Consider the following 27563-nt stretch of genomic DNA (forward strand, 5'->3'; position numbering starts at 1 on the left):
TTCTTTTTGAAAAATAAAGATGAACAAAAGTTGCCATTTGTTTGTTTTGTTTTGTTTTTTCCTTCTCTGTATGTTTCACACTGTTATTATTTTAGGTTGTACCAAATAGAAAAAGAAATTAGAGTTTAGGAATTTAGGTTTAGTTATTAAACTAAACTAAACTAAACTAGGCCCTAGTTTTTCCAAGAACCTTTTTAGACTATTTGCAATATGTGTGTTCATTGATTGGAACCAGACAAAGCTAATGTGATCTTAGGTTGCAAATTTAAAAAAACCTGGAACTCAAGATTAGGGAGATGATGTGTTCTAGGTCCCAAAATATCTAAAGTATTGCAGTTAGTTCTGAGTACTGTGGTTTAGGGAGTAAAGAAAAAGTGAATACACATTTATGTGCCTATTATTTGGCAGGAAAGTACTGTTTTATTTGATTTTCCCATCAACTTTAGGAAGTAGGTGCTAGAATCACACAACTATTAAGTAGATGAGTCAGCATTTGAACTCAGGACTCCCTGACTCCAGAATAAGCTTGCCTTATTAATACTGATAAATTAGAGTACACCCATCTAGAAGGGGACAGCCAAGGTCAGATCAGGTGAATGAACTGGGAATGGACATGAAAGTGAAGGACATGATAAGATTGGGATTGAAGTGGAAGAGAGATGAGATCTCCAGGGAGATAGAATCAATCACAGTGGTTAGTAATCAATGTGGTTCTCAAAGTCTGGTCTAGAGCATCCTCAGAATCTCTGAAATCCTTTCAGAGAGTGTACAAATTCATAATTGGTTTTTATTTTTAATGTGATCAATATCTATACTATAACCCACATAATCAAAAACTCTTTGGACAGATCCTCAATCATTTTTAATAGGATAAAGATATTGAGAACAAAAGTTTGGGGACCACTGGGTCTGGTTGGCCCCCAGGGCAAAACTAAGGGCAACTAATGAAAATTATAGAACTAAATTTAGGTGTAATATAAAGAAAATCTTACTAACAGTTACAGTAAGACAAAAGGAGAATAGGTTGGTCCCAGAGGCACCCCTCCTCCCCCAAAGAAAGGTCTCCAAACAAAAATTGGATCCCCCTATGCTGGGAATATTGTGGAGGGGTTTCCTGTTCAGATACAGGTTGGACCAGATGACTCTGGGTTTCCTTCCAACTCTGAAATTCCATGATTCTGAGAGTGAATTGGGAGATGATCAAAGCAAATGGTACTGACTGGATGTAATAAGAGTTATAAATTAAATTTCCACTTTTTTCTTCTCTTCAACTTTTATTGAGAGACAATTCCTTTTTTCTCTCATGCAATTTGGTATCGTGGAAAGAAGATTAGACTGGGAGTAAGGAAACCTTGGTTTTCTGCTAGTTTTACATTGGTTAGATTAGATTAATAGTGCTCAAAGTGTGGTCTTGAAATCCTCTAGAGGTCCCTGAGATATTTTGGGGGTCCTTGAGGTAAAAAAAAATCCCTCTTTTTATAATAATACTGGACACTATTTGCTTATTAAAATACTTCTTTTTTCTAACAACATATCTTTGTGAGAATAGATTTTCTTCATATATTTCGACCAAAACAACATATCACAAGAGATTGAATGCAGAAGCAGATATGAGAATCCAGCTGTCTTCTATTATGCTAGACATTAAAGAGACTTGCAAAAATATGTAAAACAATTCCATTTCTCACTATTTTTTGTTTGGGGAATATAGTTTATTTTTCATAAAAATGTTTAAACTTTTTTTTTGCTATTTTAAATTAATAAATATTTTAGTGTTGATTTCTAATGGCAAATGCAATAGCTTTAACCCACATAAACAACATTTTTTTAACAAACCTCTATAATTTTGAAGAGTCTAGTGGAGGTCCTAAGACCAAAAAAAATTTGAGAATCTCTAGACTGAAAAACTGCAAAGGCCCTTTTTAGTCTTGAAAGCATTTTAATAGAGTAATTGTAGGGAGGGGGAAAGATACCATCCTGGATAGGAGTTTAACCTTGAACAGACATATTGAATTTGGAAACAGTTGGCAGGAAAATATAGTGACCCACACTCTGGTACCAGGTTACAATCCTGGGTAAGGAGAGCAAAAGTGGAAAAAAAAAAGTGTGCTAGATCTATTCATCCGGGCAGCTGGCATTTAATTCATTTTCTCCTGAGCCTGCAAATTGCTTGTTTTACCTCTGCTTTTTCTCTTTCCACTATTTCCTTCTGTTCTTCTATTCTTCTCAATTCCCGTAAGTATTTTCTCTTTCTTTTAAAGTGCAACAAAACAAGTTTTTGAATCAGTTAATTCAGGAAAAGTACATATAACCCAGGCATCTGATCATCAGAATGTTATTCCTGAGGCGTGACTGATACTGGCATGGCTTAATAACCCTGTCCTTTTTTCCAGAAGTTTTCTTCTTAGATGTTTACGATTTGACACAGCCTAAAATCTAACATGGAAGTTGTCAGCCCCAGATGTGAATAGGCCTGTTGTTCCTTCTCCTATTCTAGGCCTAAAATTAATGGAACTTGTTTCTAGTTACAGACAGATGAAAGTTTCTCAATCCCTACATTTATATTTTATACGTACATATATGGGTATATATAACTTATCTGTAGTTATTTATTTGTTGCTGGTTTTCTAGTCGCTTACTGCTCAAAGTCTTGGGGTCTTTAGGAGTCTCTTGTTACCAATATATGTAACAGGTAATATACTGGTGATTTGGGGATAATGAATTCCTCAGTCACTAATATAAAATAATATATTATGTGGAAAAAAAACCAGTAATTTTAAAAAATTCCAAAGGAATTATTAGAAGGGGCTATTGAATAAATGTAGTACTCAGTCACATGATTTTTCTTTAACTTTTTCTATGGAGTTCTTGGCCTAATTATGTAATTATGTCTCTTGAGTAAGATTATATTTTTCTTCCCATAATTACATATTTACCCAAGAGACTGGAAAATCTCCAAACCTGCTCTCTTGGGTGAAAATTGTTTCTCCTCCCCTTTCTTGATGAACTTTGAGGCTCACGTGCTTGACAACTAAATAAATTTTTGAAGATGGACTTTTGAAGATTTGTAGTCTCTGTCTCTATTATTCTCTGTCTCTTTCTCTCAATGTTCAGAAATCAATACTTTTATTAATAGGACTCCTTTTGGAATGTCGCTTAAGAAGAGGCAGCTTGCTACTATTCATGGTTGGAGATTGATTTATATTCCTGTGTGTCTTTCTAGAGCAAAAAACAAGATAGACCTAGAGCTATCCTTTTTTCATCTACTGTATCTGAGCTCTTAAGACTAACGGAGGGGCTCTGTCTTTTTGGTGTCAAGTAAGCTAATTATTTAATATGTCTGACTTCCAAATATTCAAAGGTCTTAGGAGCTAGAAAAATGATGAGAGTTTCTGAGTCCATTTTTGTTGACCTTCTCCAGAAATAGATTTTTATTCTAAACTAAGCACTATACTCTAAAGGACATTTGTGAGTCAGCAGCTTTTCCCAGTGAAGATTGCAGACTTATCAATCTCACAGTGGGAAATTGTTTTCTAATGACATTTTTTGGGGGAAACTTTTCATCTTTCAATGGACAAAGTAGGGAAAAGAGCAAGTTCTCCCATGAGCTAAGATAATATGAATTTTACTGTAAATGTTGTAATATAAAAACAAAAACAAAACTTGTGCTTAGCTAGTCAACTAATTCAATAAAATTTCTTTGGAGCAGTCCAAGACAGTGTACTGGGTGTAAGAACTGCAGAGATAAATTAAACCTTGTTCCTGATCTCAAGAAAGTTACAGTCTATGTTTAATCTATATAAATATATACTGAAGATTGGAAAAAAAGATGAAAAGATGAGACAGTTTCCAGAGATAAAGTTTTACTTCTATTTTTGTTTTTTCACTATTATTTGTCATGATTATGTTTTCCTATGCACCACAATATTTATGAGACATGATAAAATGTCTTTTTGGAAGTAGCAGGCAGATTTACTATATGTCTTTATAAAACCACATTAGAATAACTTCCTCCAAAATAATTTTTAAATGGTCAGAGGCCACCTTTCTTAATTTTTTTTCTGTTCATGAACAAAATTATTTGTACCAGATAATTTGGCACTTTCTTTTATCAGTATTTAACATTATTACATAAGATTTTGTCTTGTTCTCTATAATATGTGTGCATGTTTTATTTGTCTCACTATATATAGTATTTCTTTATATGTAAAGCACCTATATTTCTTTTGTGTCCTGTAGCATCTAGCCCAGTTCTAGGTACAATGTATGTGCTTAATAAGTACTTATTTATTTATTTGATCCAAATGATAAATAGTTGGTAGCATACTAGACCTGGAGTCAGGTCCTGAGTGAAATTTTGGCCAGACACTTACTAGCAGTGTGACCCCTGGAAAGTCACTTAGCCTTGATTGTCTCCCCCAAAAAGCCACATGTGAGCATAAATTTTTTAATAGCTATGACATAGTTATGAGAAACAGGGTATGTTCTTGTGTATTATTTCAATGATCTTTTGATTGTTGGCCACACAGTCAAGAAAATTCATGTTCATGTCCTCTTCCTGATTGTGTGATTATAGGTGAATCACTTAGTCAGGCAGCAGTCTAAGGTTCCAAGCTGCATACCAGCTTCTGATCTGTATGGGTAGAAAGAGTTTCCACACTGGGGCTTCTCTATATTGATGAAATCATAGGACCAGAACAAGACCAAAACAAAAAACCCATTAGCCTGGAAGAAGAATTATTATTAAAATATATGCTAATTGCCAAGGCTACTTCTCAGGAGGCTATAAAATCCTAAAAGGGATTTAAAAAATTATGAAGTACTCATGGAATAGTTGTTCAGTTTAGACTGTCTGCTATCTTTTTTTTTTCTCTTCAAGATGTTTGAAAACATTTTTATTTGAAGGCTGCCTCATTTTTGGAAGCTAGATTTATAGGTCTGTAATTTCCAGACCTTCACTTAAACATTGCTAGAATGTCCCAATAGTGCTTAACCAGATGAGGGGTTTCACTTCTCCCCTTTGCAATGGTATCCTTTCTCTCTCTCCTAAAGGGCACGGTACATTTCTAGGAATGTACAGAAAAGTGTCAGAATTTTAGAGTAGAAACCCAAATGCTTATGCTCCTCTAACGTTTTTGGCTCTGACCTATTCATGTCTTGCTCTAAGCAGTTTTTCTGTATATATTCTGGACTGTCAAATTCTTTCCTAAAATCAACAACAAAAAAGGAATTCCCTTAAGATATACTAAAACTTCTATCCTGTCTTGAAAGTATGTTTGGTGTAGATTAAAACCAGTCATTCTCCTTCCCTATCTTTAACATGCATAAATATGCATATAGATATGTTTGTGTACACACATACATACACATGTGCAGAAGGCAGATCTTAGACCTAGATCTAGGAGCTGTGAAGACCAACTACCCACATTACAAATGAGGCAGCTACAACTACAGGGGAAGCTCTTTGCCCATAGTCTCACAGCTATTAAATGGAAGTGCTAGGGCCCCAAACCATGTCCTCTCAACAGATCTAGCCCTGTTCATTCAAAAAGTCTTTGTAAGTTTTAGGCACTGTGAATGCTGAGAAGTTTAGCAAAATAGTCTTTCACTGTGCTCTGCTAGCTTGTCCTTTTCTTCAGATTCACTGTGGAGTGGTGTATTTATTCACCTGTACCTTCACACTGTCAGGGGTCCTTAGACTTTTTAAATAGGGGCCAGTTCACTGTCCCTCAGACTGTTGGAGGGCCGGACTATAGTAAAAACAAAAACTTTGTTTTGGGGCCTTTAAATAAAGAAACTTCCTAGCCCTGGGTGAGGGGGATAAACGTCCTCAGCTGCTGCATCTGGCCCAAGGGCCGTAGTTTGAGGACCCCTGCTTCGGAATTGTAGCTCTGATACAAGTTCTTCTGTACTCACATTACCAACTGAATGGAAAAATTCTCAGCAGGAGACTCATGGATATGGACGTACTTTTGCACCGTAGTTTGCCCTCAGACTGTTGTACTGGCTATAGATGGCTATTTCATTGGGAGTATGAAACCTGCTGATATCTTCAGGTTACAGTTGCCTCTTGGAGGGCAAGTTAAAGGCTTGGCTTGAGGGGCACTCCTGGACTGTAAGGCCGAGGCTTACAGAGAACATGAGGGAAAGGGAGGGAAAGGGGTCAGAGCACAGACCCCCTGTATCCGGCATAGCTTGGGTCTCGTGGAAGTAAGGCGAGGTTTTAAAACAGAAAATGTCAAGTGATTGGAAGAATGATGCCATTCCTGAATCATTGAACACCAACCTGTCTTGCAAGAACTTTGAATTTATGCTCCTTGAACTTTCCAGAGTAGTGATTGTCTTTTGCTCAGATTTTTCCTCATGCCTGGATTAAATCTTTGCCTGTCTCTCTGTCTCTGTCTCTGTCTTTCTATCTCTGTCTCTCTGTCTGTCTCTGTCTCTCTCTTTCTCTCTCTCTCTCTCTCTCTCTCTTTCTCTTTCTCTCTCTTTGTCTTTGTCTCTCTGTCTCTCTGTATGTTTCTGTCTCTCTATCTCTGTCTGTCTCTGTCTCTCTGTCTGTCTCTGTCTCTGTCTCTCTCTGTCTCTGTCTCTGTCTCTCTCTCTCTTTCTCTCTCTCTCTCTCTCTCACTCTCTCTCTGTCTCTATCTCTCCCTCTCCCTTTCCCTCCCTTCCTCTCCTTCCCCATAGGTCTTTGTTTATCTCCTCTCTTCTTCCCTCTCCTCAGACTTCATCAACATTATTTTCCTCCTTTTCCCCCCATTAGATTGTAAGCTCCTTGAGAGCAGGATCAAAACTTTATCCACTTTTGCTTCTATCCCTTGTCCCTTGGGAGGGGCCTCACACATGGTCCAGGATTAATGAATACTGGATTGAATTTTATTATCCTGTTTTTGCCAATAAGATCAGTTAATAGTTTTGTTTTCCTAATTAAGATTTTTGTTCATGAATTTATTTTTATGGAATTGCTTCTTGTGATAAAAATTTACTTCAGGATTATAAAAGAGTAGTAACATAGGCTTCTGTATATTAAAACTAGTGTAAAAAGAAATTTTCTTGAATGACAATGCCTTTAAAATCAGCACAATGGAATCCTCTTGTACCAGGGTGAGCTGAGAATTCCACTGAGTGTACTTTAGGAAAGATGGTTTGCATTCAGCCTCTTGTAAATATAGTTTGAGGAGCCATGACTAATATTTTCTTTCTATATTTTTTCTTTGTATTTATAGAGAGGCCCACCCAGGCCATAAGTTAGATGGCTAAGACCTTCATCTATTGACCCAATTTGTTTATCACACTAGTCAAAGCATCTAGTTTTTCTTTATGCACTCCTTCCTTACTTCTGTCACTTAGAACCCATCCTTAGCTTAGCTTATGTCATTTTCTTACAAGTCTTTAGGAACCCTCCTGATCTAGGGATCCTGGACTAGAAAAAGTCCAAATTTTTTGTGTCCCAGGCCCCTTTGACAGTCTAGTGAAACATATGGACCCCTTCTCAGAATAATATTTCTAAATACAGAAAACAAAGAAACTAATTATATTGAAATGCAGTTTTATATATTATATATTTTTATATTCAATTAAGTACATGCATACATACATATACATGCGTGTGTATATTTTGTGTTCATACACATGCTGCTCTTTTATTAGTTCTCAGAATTGCTTTAGGGATAAAGAAAGGAGCTGGGCTGGGCAGACAATAATTGACCAAATGCTCAGTGTCCTTAAACAGACTTAACAGCTACTTAGAAGCCTGTGCTGTCCTCCTTGTGAATGTGTGACTGCAGTGACCTTTTGATAACGCTTTATTCTTTTGGGTCTGGCAAGTAACAAAAGTCACATTCAGTCAAACATATTCAGCGTTTGAGGGGAAAAAATTTTTCTGCAAACTCTCAACCTCCCCCAGGCCAGTTATCCCCTATTTTAAATGTGCTATTGAACATTATTTCATCCAATAGGACTCAACGCTGCTCTGTCAGGAACCAATGAACCATGAGCTACATGAGCCATATGGTTCAAGTTGCAGGAGCTTCATGAACCACGAATCACGTTTTGTTAAGGTTGTAAGATGGCTCAGTGGAGGGAGCACTGATTTGGGGGTCAGAAACTGGGGATCAGCTCTCTGTATGGCTCCAAATGGAGTATGATAAACAAATTTTACTGTAGAACTCAGGGGAATTTTTGGATTAGCAGAATTTCACTAGTATTGTTTCTTTACTAGGAAGCACTTGTGTTCCCAAATGGGCCTGTCTATAAAGAGAATTTTCTTTTCCCAAAAACACTGAAGTAAGGGAGAGGAGGAAGAAAGTAAGATTTGAAAAAGATAATAGAAAGTTTGAGACAAAATGATAACTTTTATCCATTCATAAGGAGTAGGAAATGTTTCTTTCAAGATGGCTATCAATATTAAGATGAAAGACAATTTGGATATTAAAAACTTCAACTATATAGCAGATTTTTTCTCTTCTTCTTTCACTTCTGTTTGGAATTTATTCTCTTTTAGTGTCTGAACACGTTCTTTGCATGGCAAAGTGCACAAAGATTCAAGTAAATTGGCCTTTTGTAGTCTTGGTTCCAGTTCTCCAGGGAAGCTTATTGGCTGCCCAAGACATAAGAACATCTTATCCTCCTGGCTCATCACTCAAGTGTTACTCTAATGTGGTTTGGTCTTAGAGGTTTTGTTTTGTCATGGATGAAAGATGAGGCACCTATCCTGCTTTGGCTCCTCAGTGTAACACAATTATACAGGGTTAAGAAGGGGACAGGCTGCTTGTTTTTTATTTTTATTTTTTCTGGTCTCTAAAAAAAGAAATGTATGTTCCTGCAGCTGCTCAGTAGTGTCCGGAAAGATTTGGTAACAAAGCCTGGAAAAATAATTTCTAAAAGATCTTTTAGGTTTTTAACATTTCACCTGTTCTCAAAATTTCCATTGTGCCTCGCCCAGTCCTTCAGTCTTTCTTGTAGTGTTAGATTAAGAGAAAACATCAATATATTTCCAGATTTGTGCATTGAATTCACTACTTACAGAGCTACTGGCATAAACCAATGAAATAGCTATAGAAAACAAAGACAAAGTTTATTATGCTTCTTATAAATTCATGGCTTTATTTTTCACATAAAAGTCATGAAACAAAAAAGAGACTCTGAGAGCTCAACATTTTTTCCCGCTGCCTCTAAATTTCACTTTGGCCTTTATTAAATTGTTACATGTACTTTTTACACTGTTCCAGATACTACTGGAGATTACAAAGATAATTAAATCAAGAATCCCTACCTTCGATTCTCCTTGTTTCTCCCCTTCAAGAGGGGGTATGTCCTTTTCCCATCATTACTGCATCTCTTTCCCTCCTGTGCCATCTTTGAGTAGAGATTTGTGTTTTGTCCTTTTCCCTTTATGAATTTTTCTTTCCCTCTCTATGAATTGTGAACTTTAGGGGTTTCATGTGCATATTATTTCTCTGTAATAAACCTATTTTTTCATACAAAAAAAGAGTCCCTACCTTTCATGGGATTTACAATTGAGTAGGAATTTTCCCTGAAATTATTCCCCAAATATTCCTGAAAAGCACCTGCAAACTTTTTTCTTGTTGTTCATGTGTTATAGTCCTTAAGTTGTGTCAACATCTTATCAACAACTTTGGAGGAACATAAGTATTTAAGAACTATTTATTACATATCTACTATATGTGATATATCATCCTAGGAATTAAGGGAAATTTAAAGATAAATAAAATATAGCCTCTGAACTAAAAAAAAATAATCCAATATAATGCTATGACAGTGTTATAATGATTCAACAGTACATACGGGCCCAACAAGACATTTTGGCAAAGGATTTTTGAAGGCACTTGGTCAACTCAATTATAAGGGAAGACCTTCATTTTAGGAAAAACAAGGATACATTTAATCCTATAACACACACTTGTTGTAGCTTTTCTGTGCAATACAAGTTTGTCTTGCATACTCAGTATTCCCAGGGCTTAGGGTAATTACTTCTGTAGTATTGTCATAAATGGTTTCTGGAAGGGATGTGAGAGAAAACTGGTGGGAAGTAAGGCACCCAAATTCAAAAGGGATAATGGAAGAAGAACTGCACCAGAATTAGTCCTAACCTTGAACAAATCATATAACCTCTTGGAGCCTGAGGTTGAGGCAATGAAATGAGGCCAAAAAAAAAAAAAGGCAAAGAATTGATCCTAGATAGCTTCTTGATATTCCTTTTGGGGTTTGAGATGTCTATAGAAGTGGGAGAAAGGGATAAGAAAAATCAGGAACAAACTCTTAACCTGTTTGAATGAGACTCTCCCTGGGTCCTTAATTCTTTCAGGTTCAATCCCGGTGCTGTACCAGACGTTTCAAGCTTGTACTGACAGGAAGTGGGTGGCGGGGCACATTTCAGCTAATGGACCTCGTTGGAACAAGCTTGACTGTGGAGACAGCTACACTCATGTTACTGTGTCTTGGCTTCCTGTCTGTTTTCTTTGGGCTGTGTAGTCAATGAATAAGGAGACAGGAAAAGACATTTTGGGGCAAATAAAATGAGGAATTTGTCTTCTGGAGACAACTTATAGTTGGGAAATTCAAATGTTCAATTTAACTCTGTCTTAATAGGGTCTTAGCCATCTCTCTCGTGCTGTGCTCAGTGTCAGTGGAATGCAGTTAGTGCTAACTACCATCTCCTGGACAATATTTCCGTCTGTGCCTAAAGGCAAATTAATCCCCCCTTTAACAAAACTTCCTTTCCTTAAGGCAAATTATCTAAACTTCTTTAGCTTTCTTTCATAGAATAAATTTGTAATCCTTTAATCCATCTGGTTGCTCTCTTTTGAACCCTTTTCAAATTCTTCATATTTTACTAAAAACATTGTCAGGGCCCCAGTCCAGTTTGGACTGGACATTATTTCCTAGTACAGGTCTCCCCAGTGCAGAGTCCTGTGGGAGGATTGCATGACATTCTTCTATTTATATATCCAAACATCCAACTTGTTTTTTAAACAACAGTGCCATATAGACTCATATTTAGTTTGTGGCTTAGTAGTAGGACTCCTTGCTGTTTTTCTATACTTCAGTTGTCCACAGCCCATCCTGATCTCTGTTCTTTTTCAGATTTGGTAACACAGGGACATGTTAATTTTATATGCCACCAAAATTCTCTTGGAGTTTGAACAGCTTAGAAAGACTACTAGAGGCTACTCTCTTTCTCTCTATGGCTCTCTCTTTGTGGCTCTCTCTCTCTCTCTCTCTCTCTCTCTCTCTCTCTCTGTCTCTGTCTCTCTTTCTCTCTCTCTCTCTCTCTCTCTCTTCTCTCTGTCTCTCTTTCTCTCTCTATCTCTCTATCTCTATTTCTCTCTCTCTCTCTTTCTCTCACCTCCCTCTCTTTTCTTCTTCTTCTTCTTCTTCTTCTTCTTCTTCTTCTTCTTCTTCTTCTTCTTCTTCTTCTTTTTCTTCTCCTCCTCCTCTTCCTCTCCTCTTCCTCTTCCTCCTCCTCTCCTCCTCTTCCTCTTCCTCCTCCTCCTCTCTCTCTCTCTCTCTGTCTCTGTCTCTCTCTGTCTCTCTGGTCTCTCTCTGTCTCTCTCTCTCTCTCTCTGTCTCTGTCTCTGTCTCTGTCTCTCTCTCTGTTTCTCTCCATCTCTCTCTTTCTCTGTCTCTTCTTCATACACTATCCACAGTAATTTAATACTATTTTTCCTTAGATCTGTCAAGACACAGTGAGGATATTACATACATGATGAAGTCAATAAGCATTTATTTATCACCTAGATGTCCCAGGCACTGTGCTGAGCACTGTGGATACAAAGAAAGGCAAACAACACATTCCTTAATTTTAAGGAGTTCACAGTCTAAAACTGGAGACCACATGCAAACAAACATGCATGATATATAAAAGATAGATTAGAGATAAAACATAGAGAAAAGTCTCTAGCATTAAGGAGAATTGAGAAAAATCTAGTAGAAAGTTCATTTTTTTAGCAGGGATTTAAAGAAAGCCCCCCAAAGTCGCCCTTTTCACATATCTTGTAAAAAAAAAATCACCTGATTTTAACCTGAATCACATCAGAGAGTATAGATTCCTCATGAGGCCTCCAGGGTTCCTTGATTGATGATATAATGGAAAGAACACCATACATATAGCCAGGTTATCTGGACTTAAGTCCTTACTCTACCACTGACTTTCTGTGTGGTTTTGGACAAATCGTTTAACCCCCCTGAGTCTCTGTTTCCTCATCTGTAGAATGAAAATGTTAGATTTTTATGAATTTTAAGGTCCCTTCACGCTCTAAATTCATGGTCTGATGAAATGTCTATTTTTTCCCCTCAGAGGGCTCCAGTTTTGTGTTTCAGTTTTTTGGAAAAGATTTCTAGTGGTGACGGGAAAGGTAACATAAAAATAAAAAAGCAACCTTTCGCTTGAAAAATTGTTCTTTGATATTGTGGTCACCACCATGCTGTCCTGATCTCCTTAATGCTATTCTTTTCTCTACTGTGGATAGTTTTTCACATACAGAGGACTTCTGGGATCACAATTTCATTTCCTCTCTTCTATAAGCTACAACAAGAAAAGACAGACAGCATCAGTTTTGGGGGAACCATAATGCTCACAAATCTTATTTCTGGCCCTTTCAGTGAGGGGAGAGTGTGGTCTCATTCATAGAATACTTGAACAAGAAGGGGATAACCTTGTTAGCATTTCTATTGCTGAATAAACTATGATTTAGGAAAATCACTTTCCTTTTATGAAGATGATTTTCTTCATCTATAGATATTTGGCATAATGCTTATTAAACTAATTTTAGATTAGAGGTCTTATATAATCACATAAATATAAAATACAATTAGTAGTTCTTAAACAGTCATATTATATATACATACATACATTTGATATGGTTGACTGTTCAGCTATATTAATAATGCTTTTATTTTTATGATTTGCTGTTTCCAGGGCACAGACAGAAGCTTGATGACTCTAAACCTAGTTTGTTCTCTGAACGCCTCAGTGATTTAGGGCGCATTCCTCATCCCGGTATGAGAGTAGGTGTCCCGACTCAGAACCCTCGGCCCTCCCTGAACTCCACACCAAGTCCTTTTAATCCACAAGGACAGAGTCAGATTGCAGGTAAGAAAGAACCAGAGGTTTCTTGCTTAGAAAATGACAGACGTGGGCTTGGGGCAATGGGTCTACCAAATGATATGAATTCACAAATCAAAAGTTCCTGGAATTATTAAATAGATTATTATTCTGAAGATTAATATTAAATTTTGATATTTACTTCTTAGGGTGAGGGTATGTGTGTGTGTGTATATATATATATATATATGTATATGTATATAGCTGATATATAGTTGATATATAGCTGATTTGGTTTAGAAATTTGGTGAAATACCAAATGAAACCTTATTCTGTATCAGATCATCACAATGTGGTAGAGTGACAGTACATACATGCTTGGGGAAAATGTTTATTTTCTAAATGTCTTCCTTTTGTCCAGGGAATGCAGGGGGTGCTAACATATACCCTCCATTTGGAAATCAGTTTTACTAGTTCAGGTTTCAGCTTACATTTCATGCAAATGTTTAACCATTCCATGAAGTCTGCTTGTAAAATTGCCTAAGGGCTAGCAGGAACCTTTCTTTGGTAGTTTTAATGCAAAGTTATTGTCTGGTTGATTGGGCAGATAGAATTAGTCACTGATTCATATTTAGCTTGAGGTCTACACGCTACACTCCTGTTTATACATTCCAGTATTCTACTTGCTTTAAAAAGAATGAATAACAGTAATACACGACAGACTAATATTTATCATTTGACACATTGACATATTTGACAGTCTCCAACTTTTTCTCAACCCCTCCCGCCTGTTTTTCAGTGCCAAATCTTTTTTCTAGATTTAGTCTGACACAATCATGTGCTAATGAACATGTGCTTAGAATTCATAGATAATAGAAGTTGAGAACTGGAAGGCTAGAAAGACTCAAAGTGATCACTATACATACATATATATGCAATATTATCATATGATAATGTTGCATTAGATTTATATAGACTTTGTCGTATATAAAATAACCTAAATTAAATATATAGTATATATATATATATATATATATATAGTAAAAATATTAAATACTGTTTCTAGTAGCTAGTTCTCTTATCACAAAGTTCTTTAAAGGTCTGAAATACAATTGTTTTGCTTCATCTAATCATGTCTCTATCTCTGGTAGATTATCTTCTGCTATTTTTTAGATATTTACTTATATTAAGTCCATGTTCATGTAATTATATCAAAAATCTCAATGCAGGTTTAATCTATTAAAGCATATTACATGAATTTTGTACATGCATATGGACACAGGTATATTATTTTGGATGTGTGCACATGTTTAAAAAATATACGTATACATGTGCATACATATCAACTAAAAATAGAGAGGTTGGAGCTTGGAGAGGAGAGAAACAATGAGCAAGTTCATAAATTGGTACCATTAACAAATTGTATACTTAATTGTTAATTTAGGAAAATCCATAGGCTTCTATTAAGTTATTAATATGTCAGCGTATTTATTGACTAAACAGCTACTCTTGCTGAAAATTTTTAAAATAAATTCTTATTGATTTATTTTACATTATATAGTTTTCCCCAGAATCATTGAAAATTTTAAGGACATAATTCTTGTGCATTTGTGAAATTCACATATTTCAGTAATAGGCAATGTGGATTTTGAGGGAAGTAGAAGGTTTTAGCTCAATGACAATAGTATGTCAATAGGAATAAATAGCATCCTACTTAATTAGATTACTAACAGATCCTCCCTTATTATTACTATATATTTTGTAATTTAGTTGCAAAGAAAAATATGTACAATATATATCTATGTAGATTATAGAGAATACATGGAAGCATACAAAGAATACAAGGAGAGAATACAAAGCTGTATGCTTCATACATTAAACAACAATTGCTATGTTCTTTGCTGCTGTTATTATCAATTATTGTTATTGTTAAAATCTCTCTTCTCATTTGTTTAATCGTGTTTAGCTAGAACTGGTACTGGTACAAGTTCTTATCCTGCTTTTATTCTTTTGTAATTAAAGTTCTGTGGACAGTAGCATAGATGAATAAAGTTACTGATTTTTATAGTTTATTAAAAGCCATAAAATTTACAGCTCATCTTCTTATCTTATGCTTATCTTCTCTATACTCACTGAAAGTGCCCTCAGGACAAATGCACTAGTAGACAGAATAAGGAAGATAACATATTACTTGTCTATTTTTCTACACAATTTTAATTTCTGCTTTTTCTCTGTATTATCATCATTATTGTCATCATTATCATGATCGAGTATTATAGTAAATTCTTGACACTTTATCGACTTCACATCAGCCAAGACCCACTCCAAGATGTACTTGTGGAGGAAACTCTTACCTCCCCGATCTCCTTCATTTTAGAGATAAGGAAACAGAGCCTAGAGAGATGAAATGACTTGCCTATGATCCCATCACTGACAATTAATGTAAAGTCTAATTTCACTTCTGGTCCAAAGCATGTTTCCAATATATCATGCAATAATGAGGATACTTAGATGATATTTCCTCATCAAGAACACTTTGTCCAAACTTTTGTCCTTCATTTATTCAGTATGCACTTATTTATTAAGGGACCACTATGCTTCAGGCAGTGTACTAGCAACAAAAATACACAAACAACAGTCTCTGCCCTCAAGCAGCCTACATTCTATTTGAGTTTTGAAAACAGTACGTACCATAAAGGTGAGGGATTGTTTGGTTTTTAGCTTTGTATAAACAATGCCTCATATAAGTGCCTGGGACATGGAGGATATTTAAGGATTGACTTATTAATAAGCAAAATTTGTGCAAACTTTAAGTAAAATAATTGGGAAAGGATATAAAAAATTGGTAGAGTCAGAGGGAAAGAGCTATTCTGAACTTATCACTTATTATTTTATACAATAAATATTTATTTTTTGATAAAGTGACTTTTATTTTATCATTTATTATTTTATACAATAAATATTTGTAGATGTCATTCGTATCCCTTTGTAGACTGGAATCTCCATCATGAGACTATATCTCATCTAATTTTTTAAAAACTCTTTCCTAACACCTTTCTCTAGATGCTTACATGTCTGTTCCATTCCATTGTTAGCTCTCACAATACATTTACCACATCTCTGGTCTCTCCTGCTTGAAGCTGTCCTGCCCGTTTGGTACTTAGCCACCTCTGGGTGGGTAAAGGGGAGATAAAGGAGGTAGCTTCACCATTTGGTGCCAGAAGACTTAGAAATTTATATAAATATAGAGATAGAGTAACATAGTACATAGAGAGCTGGCTTCAGAGCCAAGAAAATCTGGTTTCAAATCCCAATTCTGTGTCACTTGCTCCAAAAGTGTACTTCCCAGTTATCCAGAACCTCAAAAATCACTCATTAAGCACATAGGCAAATTTCTCCATGTCATTGCTCTCCATTGGGCCTGCCATTTTCACCAACACCAAGGGGGACTTTCTTCCAGGCAGACTTCAGGTAGTACTTTCCTTCCAGGTGAGAGATTTTTAAGAAGATTTTTTTTTTTTTTTTTTTTGCTTCTCCGGGTTTCTGCAATTCAGTGGGATTGCATTGGAATATCTGAATGCAATTAAAAAATGCAATATAACTTTTTGTTTGTAAGAAGTAAAATGTATTAATACAAAGTTAATATTTAATGTGACACTGTTGAGGAAGTTTTTCCAAAATAACTTTTTAGGCAGCCTCTAAGCTAAGTCACTTTATCAATAGACACTTTGACTTAAGAGGTAATAAAATTCCCATCTGTGTGCTCTTAGATTAAAGCAGGCTTCTGCCAAGGCCCCTCGGACTGGGTCAAGTCAAGTTGTCAACAAGCATTTATTAAGCACCTACTGTGTGTCAGCCACTGTATCAAGCACTGGGGATACAGAGAAAGGCAAATATAGTCCTCCCAGAGAAGCTCACAGTCTTAAAGGGGAAGCAATATGCAAACAACGGTACAAATGAGATATAGGCAGAATAAATTGGAGCTTCACTCAGGGAGAAGATGAGCATTAAGGGAATCAGGAAAGACTCCTTGCAGAGGACATAACTTAAGCAGGGACTTGATGGAAACTAGAAGATCACAATGAGGAGGGAGAGAATTCAAGGCTTGGAGGTCAGCCAGTGAAAATGTTTGTGGAGACTTGTGCAAAGAACAAGAAGGAGTGTCCAGAGAAGAACACTGGAGTAGGCCCTGTGTGTGTCAGGCTGGGTCTGCTGGGCTCACAGTGAAACATTTACGAGCTTAATCTTTTCAGAAATGGGAAAGCCCAGCTGGGTTGCTTGTGTCTCAAATTACTGTCCTATTCATGTGTGGAGTGATCACACGATTCTTTAATGGGAAACAAAGGGGGGAAATAAATGAATCCAGTAATAGGATTAGTGTCTCTAGGAGAGTCAAAAGTGACTAGAGGAGTATGGTCAGTGAGAGAGAGAGAGAGAGAGAGAGAGAGAGAGAGAGAGAGAGAGAGAGAGAGAGAGGAGAATCTCAGTTCTGTTGCTGAGTGAAGTGGGATTTCACTCTCTGTCCCAGCTATGAGCTGGCTATTTACTAGAGGCAATCTATGACTTGAGGAGCTAAATCAAAGCACTCAGAGGAAGTTTTTTTGAACTTTTTTTCTCTCTTTTTCCTTGCCCCTGTAGAATTTATATACCCAGAGCTAAAAGTAAATAAAAACCTGACTTTAATTTACTGCTGTCTATGGGAGGAAAAAGAGAGAGGGGGATAAGTATTTATAAGTAGGTATTCTTAAGGGATAATATATATGTATATATACACACACTGCTATGTATATGTAAACACATATATGTACATGCATACATACAAACACACACACGTAAGTGTACCCACTGATATATACTTCACAAGTTCATAAATCCCTTTTCTAGGGGAAGTTCCTATTGTTGTCTACTTTACAGAAAGAGGATAGGAAATATTTCATATTTATGTTGCAACACAGGATGTGGAGTGTTAATTAATTATTTATGAAGTGTCAGGCCTTTAGGACCTGGTGATACAAAGACAAAACTCGACCCTCAAAGAACTTCCTTTCTACTGGGGAGCAGGGATACACAGATAAGTAAATGGGGGGAAATACCAAGTAATCCCAGCAGGGAGAGCACAAACAAGGGAGAGGTATAGGGAAAGACCTTAAAAGGAGGCAGGGATTCCAGAGACCACCATAAAGAGAGAGAGCCATCTAACATTGGGGCAAAGTCTGGACAAAGATCTTAAAGATAGTTTTCCACATTGAAGAAGAGCAAATGGGTCAGTTTGGCTGAAATGGAGGATGCTCAAAGGGGAGGACCATGCATGAATTTAGAAAATAGAGGAAGTCAAACCTTTTCTTATAGACCAATAGAATATAACTAAAATTTTTTCAGAAGGGAAGTGATGTGATCAGACTTGAGTTTTAGGAATATCAATTGTAGCCATGTAGAAAGTGGAAATTCAATGCTAATATTCTGAAGAATTAAACTCCCAACAGGACACTATGTGAAAATTTATGAAGTTGCTAATAATAAAACATGTCTTTCTTAGTTTAATCTTTAAGTAATACCTACAAACTTATCTCCTAAAGGAGTCTTGCCTTTTGTTTCTCTCATCTTCAGAAACTAATTTCCTTCTTATTGAAATGAAATATATTTAAGAAAAGTAAATAAGACAATATGCTAAGGAAAATAAATTTCTTAAAGGCAGAAATCATGTCTTTTGTATTCTATAATCAATCACAAAGACTACATTTAGGTCATGTGATTAATATTAATCAAATCAAAAGAAAATCTTTTCTTTTGAAAATCAAAAAAAATCTCCTATTAATATATGTATTAGTTTTCACCAGGTACAGACAAAGGATTGTTTTTTTAAAAGAGCTTCTTATTTAGTCTGTCTCTAGCAGTCCTATATATCCCTATCCCATTTTTTCTTTACTTTTGCCTTTCCTCGTGTCATAGTTTGCTTTTTTGCTAGGTACCTCTCCCTCCCTCTCTTTCCCCCTTTTCTGGTGTCACTGAGAGAACTGGACAAAGCTCAGAAAGCTTAGAAGAGGAGAATAAGTGAACCATATTATATAAAAGACTTCATCTCAGATGGAGAAAATGGGGAATATCATCCCAATACAGTGTCCTAATTTTTCCAGAGTTTATTGATACTTAATCACAAGGTTGCCAGTTGAGATTTTTTCTGGATTTTGTTCCTTCCTGTTTTTCCATTTTTGTTGAATGAATATGAATCAGGGATATAAAAATGCATAAAAAATTTTAAGAAGACAACTTGACCATTACTAGTTATATGTTTGTATATCTGACTTTATATTTTGCTAAGGAGCTATCATTTTCACATATTAATAGTATAATTCTTATTTTGTGAATTTCAAGGACCACTTACAGACCTTAGAAGCCTCTGTAATTTGGTAATCCCTCCATTTCAATTTGTTAATATTCTCACTCTCCTCAAATTATCTTGAATTAATCTATATATGTGTAGTCTACTTCCAATAAATGTGAGGTCCTTAGGAGCCAAAACTTGTGTGTGTGTGTGTGTGTGTGTGTGTGTGTGTGTGTGTGTGTTTTGGGAGTAACTAAGGTCCTACATGTAAAGGGGGCTGATTAAATAATTTGACTTTAGTTGAATTTCAGTAAGCAGAGTTTGATAAGAGAAGGTCATCCCTTTGATATGTGGAGTGGAGGGGATGACCAAATTAAAAAATGGCAAAACTCATATTAGAAATTCTTTTCTGTGAAGTAGAAAATTTGGTAAGTATTTTATATAATTCTACTATTATTATTAATGATAAGAAGAAAAAGCCTTGCTATAGTATTTTAAGGATTTCATGCTGCTTTATAAATATTATTTCATTTGATTCTTACCAGAACCCTGGGAAGTAGGTGCTATTATTATACCCATTTTACAGATGAGAAAACTGAGGAAGAAATATCGTCAGGCAAGATGTGAGCTCAGGTTTTCTGCATTCCAAGCCCTGTACTCTGTCCACTGTGCCATCTAGCTGATCTAAAAACTATCTCCTTTTCGGGATAACTGTGAAAAAGCAGTGATGGGAATCTGAGAAACACTCAGAGGAGTGTCTAGGCTTAAGGCCAAGGGACTGATGAGTTTTCATTTATGTGTTCTTGGTTCGGGAGTGATCTCAATCATCCACCTGTCCTGCCTTCAGAAAGGAAAACATGAAAGAATGTTGGATGGTAGCCATTAAAAGATGTATGTTCACAAGGGAGGAGACATGCCAGGAGGTTCTAAGATGAATCATAGAAACAATCAGTTAGAAAGGACCTTAAAGGCTGTCCTAGGCAGGTGGTCATCCAGGTCTTGCTCCAGTGCTTCTGGTGATGGGGATCTCCCTATATGACGATGCAGCTCATTCCATTTTTAATGGCTGTAATTATTATAATATTCTTCCTTATTTATGTTGGGCCTAAATCTACTTCCTTATTATTTCTACCCACTTGTTCTAAGTTTGTTTTCTGCAACTACATAATCTAATCCCTCTACCCATCTCCTCATCCCTTCTCCTGTCTTGTGACTTTGTACGAGCTGTCCCTAATGTCTGGAAGGGACCCCTTTCCTGCTTGTAGAATTCCTTATTTCTTTCAAAACTCAGCTCATCTTCCTATATATGAAGTCTTTCCTGAATGTCCCCAACTGCTGGTTCTCTCCCTTCCAAAAATACCTCATATTTATTTTATATTTGTCCTGTAAGCATCTATATGAGTATGTGGTGTCTCTAAAAATAGAATGTTAGTTCTCTGAGAGCAAGGGTGATTCCATTTTTGTCTTTCTATCACTGTAGGTACCTAATAAATGAATATTGATTGATTGCTCTGATAGTCCTTTAGATATTCAATTCAGAATTATTAAGCATTTGTTGTGTCTAGAGACTTATGGCAGGAATTAAGATACAGATCAATAATGAATATTTAAATAGAGCATCATAACCTCCTTAATCCCCCCCCAAAATATCTTTTATTGGCTGAATATTTCTGGTTTTATCAACTGTTTCTCACATGATAGGATATCCAAACACTTTGTCATTCTGCCATATCTATAGCTATATTCTTTGTTGATGTCTTTTCTAAACTGTGATGTCCATAACTGGTCAGAGCATCCCAGACGTGGGCTGTCCCAGACAGAGAATAGTGGAACCACTTTATTTTTTACTTAAGTCATTATATTTTTTGGTTAGTGCAGAGTACCAGATTTTTTGAAAGGACAATAGACATAATAATATCATCAGAAACTCCTGGATCTTATAAAAACTGTTGTTAACTTTAGTTTTTTTTATCCTTTGCTTGTGCAGATTAATTTTTTTTAATTTATTGATGCTTCTTTAAAAATCATAGTTATTTTTGCCTTTCCTTGAAGCCTATCTTTTAATAAAGCAAAATGGTTTAATAAAGCCTGACCAACAAAGTGATTGTCTATGCTAAATCCTACACCCATTGGCCCTGATCTCTTTCCCCAAATAAGAGAAATTTGTGTCATCATCTGTTTTCTGAGACTGTGATTGGTGCAGCTTAATTTTGGACCCTGAGTGTATTTGCATTTCTGCTTAGTGCATTTTATCTTGTTGATCTGACTCCATTGTTCCAGACAGATAATTCTTAATTTTTAACAAGAAATTTAATAAATATTAGCAGGCCACTGTATGTAGAAGGTAGTATTTCTTGCTAGAGAAGATACAGTTTAGCTAAAATGTGGTTGTCAGAAGTAGTATGAAGGCTGAATTAGAATGTGGGGGGTATTAAATGGTACTTGTTTGGAAGACATAAATGTAAGGGAGTCATTGCGATAGTTCAGATTGGTCAAAATGAAAGAGTATGATAAGCATAGTATGGTAGTGGCAGTGGGAATAGAGAAAAAGGGACAGAGGAAAAAATGATGTTGTGGGTGTGGAATTAGTAACACAATTCCTGTCATCTTTCTCATGAAAAACGCTATTACTATCAGTGCCCTACTAAAAAAACAAAACAAAAAAAAAAAAAAAACAAACCAAAAACACAAATAAACCAAACAAATGAATGGCTCTACTGCCCACTGAAAACAACTCTAATTTTTTTGTTGAAGGCCTTTCAAAATAGAACTTCATATTACCTCTGTAACCTTATTTCATATCCATTTTTGTCATGTGGTTCCAGCCAAACTCTATTACTTGTCATCTTTGAAAGAGTTTTTTCTTTTCCCCCCTACCTTTTTGTGTTTCTTCATTCCATTTCCTTGTAGTTATTTGTCTACCTGTCTGTCTGTATATCTATCTGTCTATCTACAAGAACTGATCTGTCTATCAAGGCCTGGATCAGGGGTCATTTAGCTTTGAAACAGAACTTTCTCTGTCTCTCTTTCTTTCTCTTTCTCCTCTTCCCTCTCTTTTTCCCTCCCTCTTGCCCTCTCTCCCCTTTCCTCCCACATCATTTTTATTCTTTATTAACGTATTCCTCCATTCATATTGTGAATAGACCTACTTTAAACCTGATCTAATCACAAACCTTCAGTGTCACTACATTGATTTCAGTAAGATCCTCTTCTCTTTCTTCCTCATAGAGATATTTTGTTATTGTGTTGATGAAATATTGTTTTGTTTTTTTTTTTTGGAGAGTCTTGTCCCTCTTCCCTTTTTAAAGGTCTCCAGCCATAATATCATAACTAACTTTTCTCTAAAATTTGAAAAATGCTTCCCTAAAATATAGAGACAAAGTAACATAGAACTATTTGAGCTGGGAGATACCATGGGAAATTTTATAGTCCAACCTCCTTTGTTTTTCAGAAGAGGAAACTGAGGCTCAAAGTGATCAAGTGATGTGCCCAACAACATACATATGTGGTAGATGAAATTTGCAAAGCCAGCACTCTTTTCACATTACACGGTTCCATTTTCTTATCAAGCCCATCATTCTCTTCTTTTAACTCCAAGATGACCTAGTCACTTTTTCCCATGGTTACCATTACTATGATTTTTTCCAACTAGTAAATCACAGGGTCACAGAGTTTCAGAGTTGGAAAAGACTTTAGCAGACACCTACTCTTACCTAAACCCCTAAAGAAATCCCCATTATGACAAACCTGACAAGTAGTGTTCTAACCTTTGCTTAAATAGCTCCAGGGAGAAGGAACATAATATCTTCCAAGGCAGGACCTTCTGCTCTGGGATAGGTAAGTTAGTAGGAAGTTTTTCTGGATGTAACCCTAAATTTTCCAAAGAAAATTCTTTTCCTCTGATTAAGTTTCCCAAGAAATGGAAGGCAGTAGTATATTAAATCCATGTGAGATTCCCTAGGGAGTTTCAGAACTATTCATCTTAAACAATAATTCATTCCTCCTACATGGTCTCTAAGGAGTCTATTTTGCATACGGAGCCTTGGGGTCTTTAAAATACAGAAGAAGGAAATAAGGCTTATGGAAACAGCTTTATACTCTGAGTATAAAGCTACTGTTTGCTTATTCTCATCATGATTCCTTTTCTGTTGAGATCTTGAGATATTCCACCTAGATGTTCTCTTTTTCTTCTTCTCTATGGTTAGTTGGGATCGCACCATGCATCTGTATGATTACTTATTGCTATTGAATCAGGATTAAATACTAACATTAATTCTCTCATCTTTAAACTTTGTCTTTGAAGTCTTTAATAGAGTATAAGTTATGTTTGACTGTCAAAATACATCTTGCACAGCTGGCTAACCAATAACAACATTTTACGTGCTATGAACTAAACATGAGTATTGGTTTCAAATTAAGGTTATGTTCACAATGTGTTATTCAATACTTTTTCAAATTCAAAGGGCTCAATTCTATTCCCAGTAGCTTTGTTGTTCAAAATTAAGTCCAGAGTAGCAGTTCCCTTTCTTACTTCTTCAGCTTTCAGAGAACTGAAAATATGGGCAAAAGAAGCTAAGAATTTATTAGATGTTCTATTTCTAGCATAAAAGTAACTGACCTTTATATAATTTTTTACAAAGTACTTTACATACGTATTTTATGAAGTAGGTACTACATATTATTATATTATTATTATCCTTATTTTTACCAATGAGTAAACTAAGATCTGGAGAGAAAAAAAATTGCTTATAGTCCCAGTAAATGTTAGAGATGTGGTTTTTTAACCAAGCGTTTGAGACTCTAAGATCAAGCTTCTATGAACTAGGTCATGCTGCCTTCTAGCAAATATTTTGACAGTTGAAATTCCCATAACTTTTATATCTTGCTTTTGTATCGTTTTCATAAACTGTATTAACAAAGTATAATCTATGTCATCCTTCTGACTGGGTTGGCTCTATAATAATGATAAAAATCTCATTTCTCTTTCTCCTTTTAGGCTAACCCAAATGTTCTCACCATATTTCTATTCTAATATTTGAGCCTTTCAACACAGATTTATATAGATATAGGTATATATCTGTATATATCTTTTTTTTAAAAAATATAGATTGCTATTACTTGATCATATTCTGTTACTTTAGTCTCTCTTTTAAAAAGGTGTATCTTTCCATGGTTTTTAAAAAAAATTATGAACTTGCCTCACCAAGTCTCCTTGAAGCCTTTATGACTGTATTTATTAGCTTGTATTAAGATGTCGAGTTCATTTGATTTTTTATTCATAGTCTTTGTGTTGGTATGTGGGTATTTTAAACTGTAGACATTCTTCCTGAACTCTGTCGATTTATTTTCTCTTGTAAACTACCGGCATTTCTTCTGCTATTGTTCTTTCAATGTGATACTTGTCCTCAGTAGTATCAAATTTAATAGTTTTATTCAGGCATTTTTCTCTTTCAGTATTCTTTGATATAAAGCCATCTTGATAAAGTTGGCAAGAATGCTGTGAAATGTATTTTGGTGGTTACCTTTATGAGCTCTGGGAAATGTCCATTCATCAGCCAAAGAAAATGAAGTTCTTCTTTACAAATGATAACATTATTTCTATCCTTTACTTTATGTATTATAAAACTATATTCATTGTTTATAGTTAACAAAATGCTCTTGCTAGGATACTGGGATTCATTTTAAGAGTTTCTTCAAAAGATGTTTTCTGGATCATTTCTATTACCATTCTTGATAATAGAAGGAATCCTTTTAAATATCACCTAAGTCAAACAGCTAGTTACCAGCAGAACTGGGACTGCATTAAGTATTATTATAGTCAGTGTTCTAAGTGTTAAGTGGAAGCAGCTAGATGGCTTAATGGATAGAGAGCACTGGGCCTGCAGTCAGGAAGCCCTGAAATAAAATCTGGCCTCAGCCCCTAACTGTGTGACCCTGCACAAGTCACTTTGCCTCTGTTTGCCTTAATCCACTGAAGAAGGGAATGGCAAACCACTCCAGTATTTTTGCCAAGAAACCCCATATAGGGTCATAAAGAGTCGGACATGGGTAAACGACTGAAGAGCAACTACTAAGTGCTGAGGATACAGATGAAAAGAGAAAACAATAATGGATAGTATGTTAATATATAAGGACCTGTGTATCTAAGATGTATACATTAAAGTAGATACAGAGTAAGTAAAAAGGAATATGCTAGCTTCTGTGGGGACCAGGCAGGTCTCCTGCTGAAGGTGACATTTGAGCTGAATTTTGAAGGAAGCCATAAGAGTTGGAGGTGAGAAGAGAGAAGATTCCAGTGCAAAGTTATGGAATTTGGAGATCTCTGGGTGTTTTGTGTGAGGAACAGTGAGAGGCCAGAATGTCTGGCATGGAGGAGAATAAGGTGTAATAAGACTGGAAAGATAGGAAGGGCCCAGGTTATGAAGAATTTAAATGTCCAACAGAAGCTCTTATATTAGATCTCCAGTAACAGGAAGCTATTGGAATTTATTGAGAAGTGAGGAGATGCTGATGTCAGACCTGCATTTTTTTAAAGTCATTTTGTCAACTAGATGGAAGATGAATTAGAGTGGGGAGAGGCTTGAGGAAGGAAAACCAGTTAAGAGACGGTTGCAATAATTCAGGATAGAGGTGACAAGGATATGAATCGGAGTAGTATGTGTATGACTAGAAAGAAGGAGACTATCTGAGAAAAGACTCCAATCTTAATCTCCTATTACTTTTTTTTGAATGAAGCAATTAGGGGTTAAATGACTTTGCCAGGGTCAGCTAGTAAGTGTCAGTATCTGAGATTGGAATTGAACTCAGGTCCTCCTGACTCTTGGGCAGGTACTGTCTCCTCTGCATCACCTAACTGCTCCACTTTAATCTAATTCTTAATCCAATATTATTTCCATTTTATTACCCTTTGGAGCTATCTATATGTTTGGAGATAATGTTTTATGATGCCAAAAAAGAGCTGAAGGTCTGTGTAAAATTCATTTTGAAATATCAGTACTTGGACATTTGGTGGTAGCTGGGAAGACAGTGGCAGGAATAGAATTTAACTTGATATAGTTTCTGTGGTGAAATGCATGGTCAGAACTCTCTCCACTTTCAAATGGGGATTGCTTTCAAGTGAGGATTGATGGATGTGTGTGTGTAACAATAATATGATGGGGATTTCTAACATAGGAAATTGTGAAACCACTTTTCTCAATTGAGTTCATTGGCTTTCTCTGATCTGGGTGAAATTTAAGATAGCTGCCCTCAAACACTGACTTTTGTGTTAAGTTCCAGCCACTTTGATAGGCCTAAGAAACCTCAGATGCCTCCTCAGTGGTTCCTGCTTTGAGATGCACGGAGATGTTGGGATCCAAAGAGGGAGAACCCAGGGACTCCCGACTCCCCCAAACGCGAGAGCCCCTCGCAGCAGAGGCACCAGGCTGTGGAAGAAAACAATAGCTCTTGATATTTCGTGTTCCACAGAAGCTTACCTGGCAGTGTGAACAGGAAGGAGCTGTTTGTGTGTTAGTTTAGGCCTTGCCCCTGCTGACTTGTTTCAGCCCATCTCTGCATGAAGCTCAGCACCATGTGCATGATATGCCCTGTTGTGAGTCTTACGAAAGCAGCCCTTTCTTCACACCCACACATGCATAACAAAAATGTTTGCAAAAGGAGGACTGCTATTAGTAATCACTGAATTTTCAAGTATAGCCTTTAAAAAAACTGAACCTTTGTAAAGCTTTCTGGCAGCTTGACGACTTACCCCTCCCCTAAACCTATTATTGTTTTATTATTATTATTATAATATGAGAATTTTCCTCTTCCTTTTCTTTTCTTCTCTATTTCATCTTCCTCCTCCTTCTTCATCTCTTTTTCCTTCTCTTCCTCCATCTTTTCATCTCTCTGTACCTCCTCCTTAAGTATAATCATCCTGTTCTGTTAGGGAGCTTTCCCCCTTAAATTTCTGATTTCTGCTCTGCTTGCTCCGTGCTTGATAGCGAGACAAACATACAGGCTTTAAAGAAATTATCCTGGGGAAGTTATTCAGATAGTACAGTGCTCTGGGAGGTTTCTCGTGCACTTTGGCCTTTTAGTCACAGAAAGCTGTGACTTCTTATGACACTGTGCAGACTTTCTAGCTCCTTACCAAGGGGTTGAACGTCATGAGATCCATAACCTACCTGAAGG

The 27563-nt window shown here is 36.1% G+C and overlaps 1 protein-coding gene across 2 annotated transcripts in view; it reads left to right on the forward strand.

Moving 5' to 3' along the window:
• Positions 1 to 27563, forward strand: part of RUNX2 (RUNX family transcription factor 2) — a 456664-nt gene that overhangs the window by 173566 nt on the left and 255535 nt on the right. For both annotated transcript variants that reach the window (XM_051997072.1, XM_051997071.1), the window contains one exon: positions 12944 to 13117. In XM_051997072.1, coding sequence (XP_051853032.1) covers positions 12944 to 13117 — 174 coding nt within the window. The remainder of the gene's footprint in view (positions 1 to 12943; positions 13118 to 27563) is intronic.

Source organism: Antechinus flavipes, chromosome 4, assembly GCF_016432865.1.
Source record: "Antechinus flavipes isolate AdamAnt ecotype Samford, QLD, Australia chromosome 4, AdamAnt_v2, whole genome shotgun sequence".
In the NCBI taxonomy this organism is placed as follows: Eukaryota; Metazoa; Chordata; class Mammalia; order Dasyuromorphia; family Dasyuridae; genus Antechinus; species Antechinus flavipes.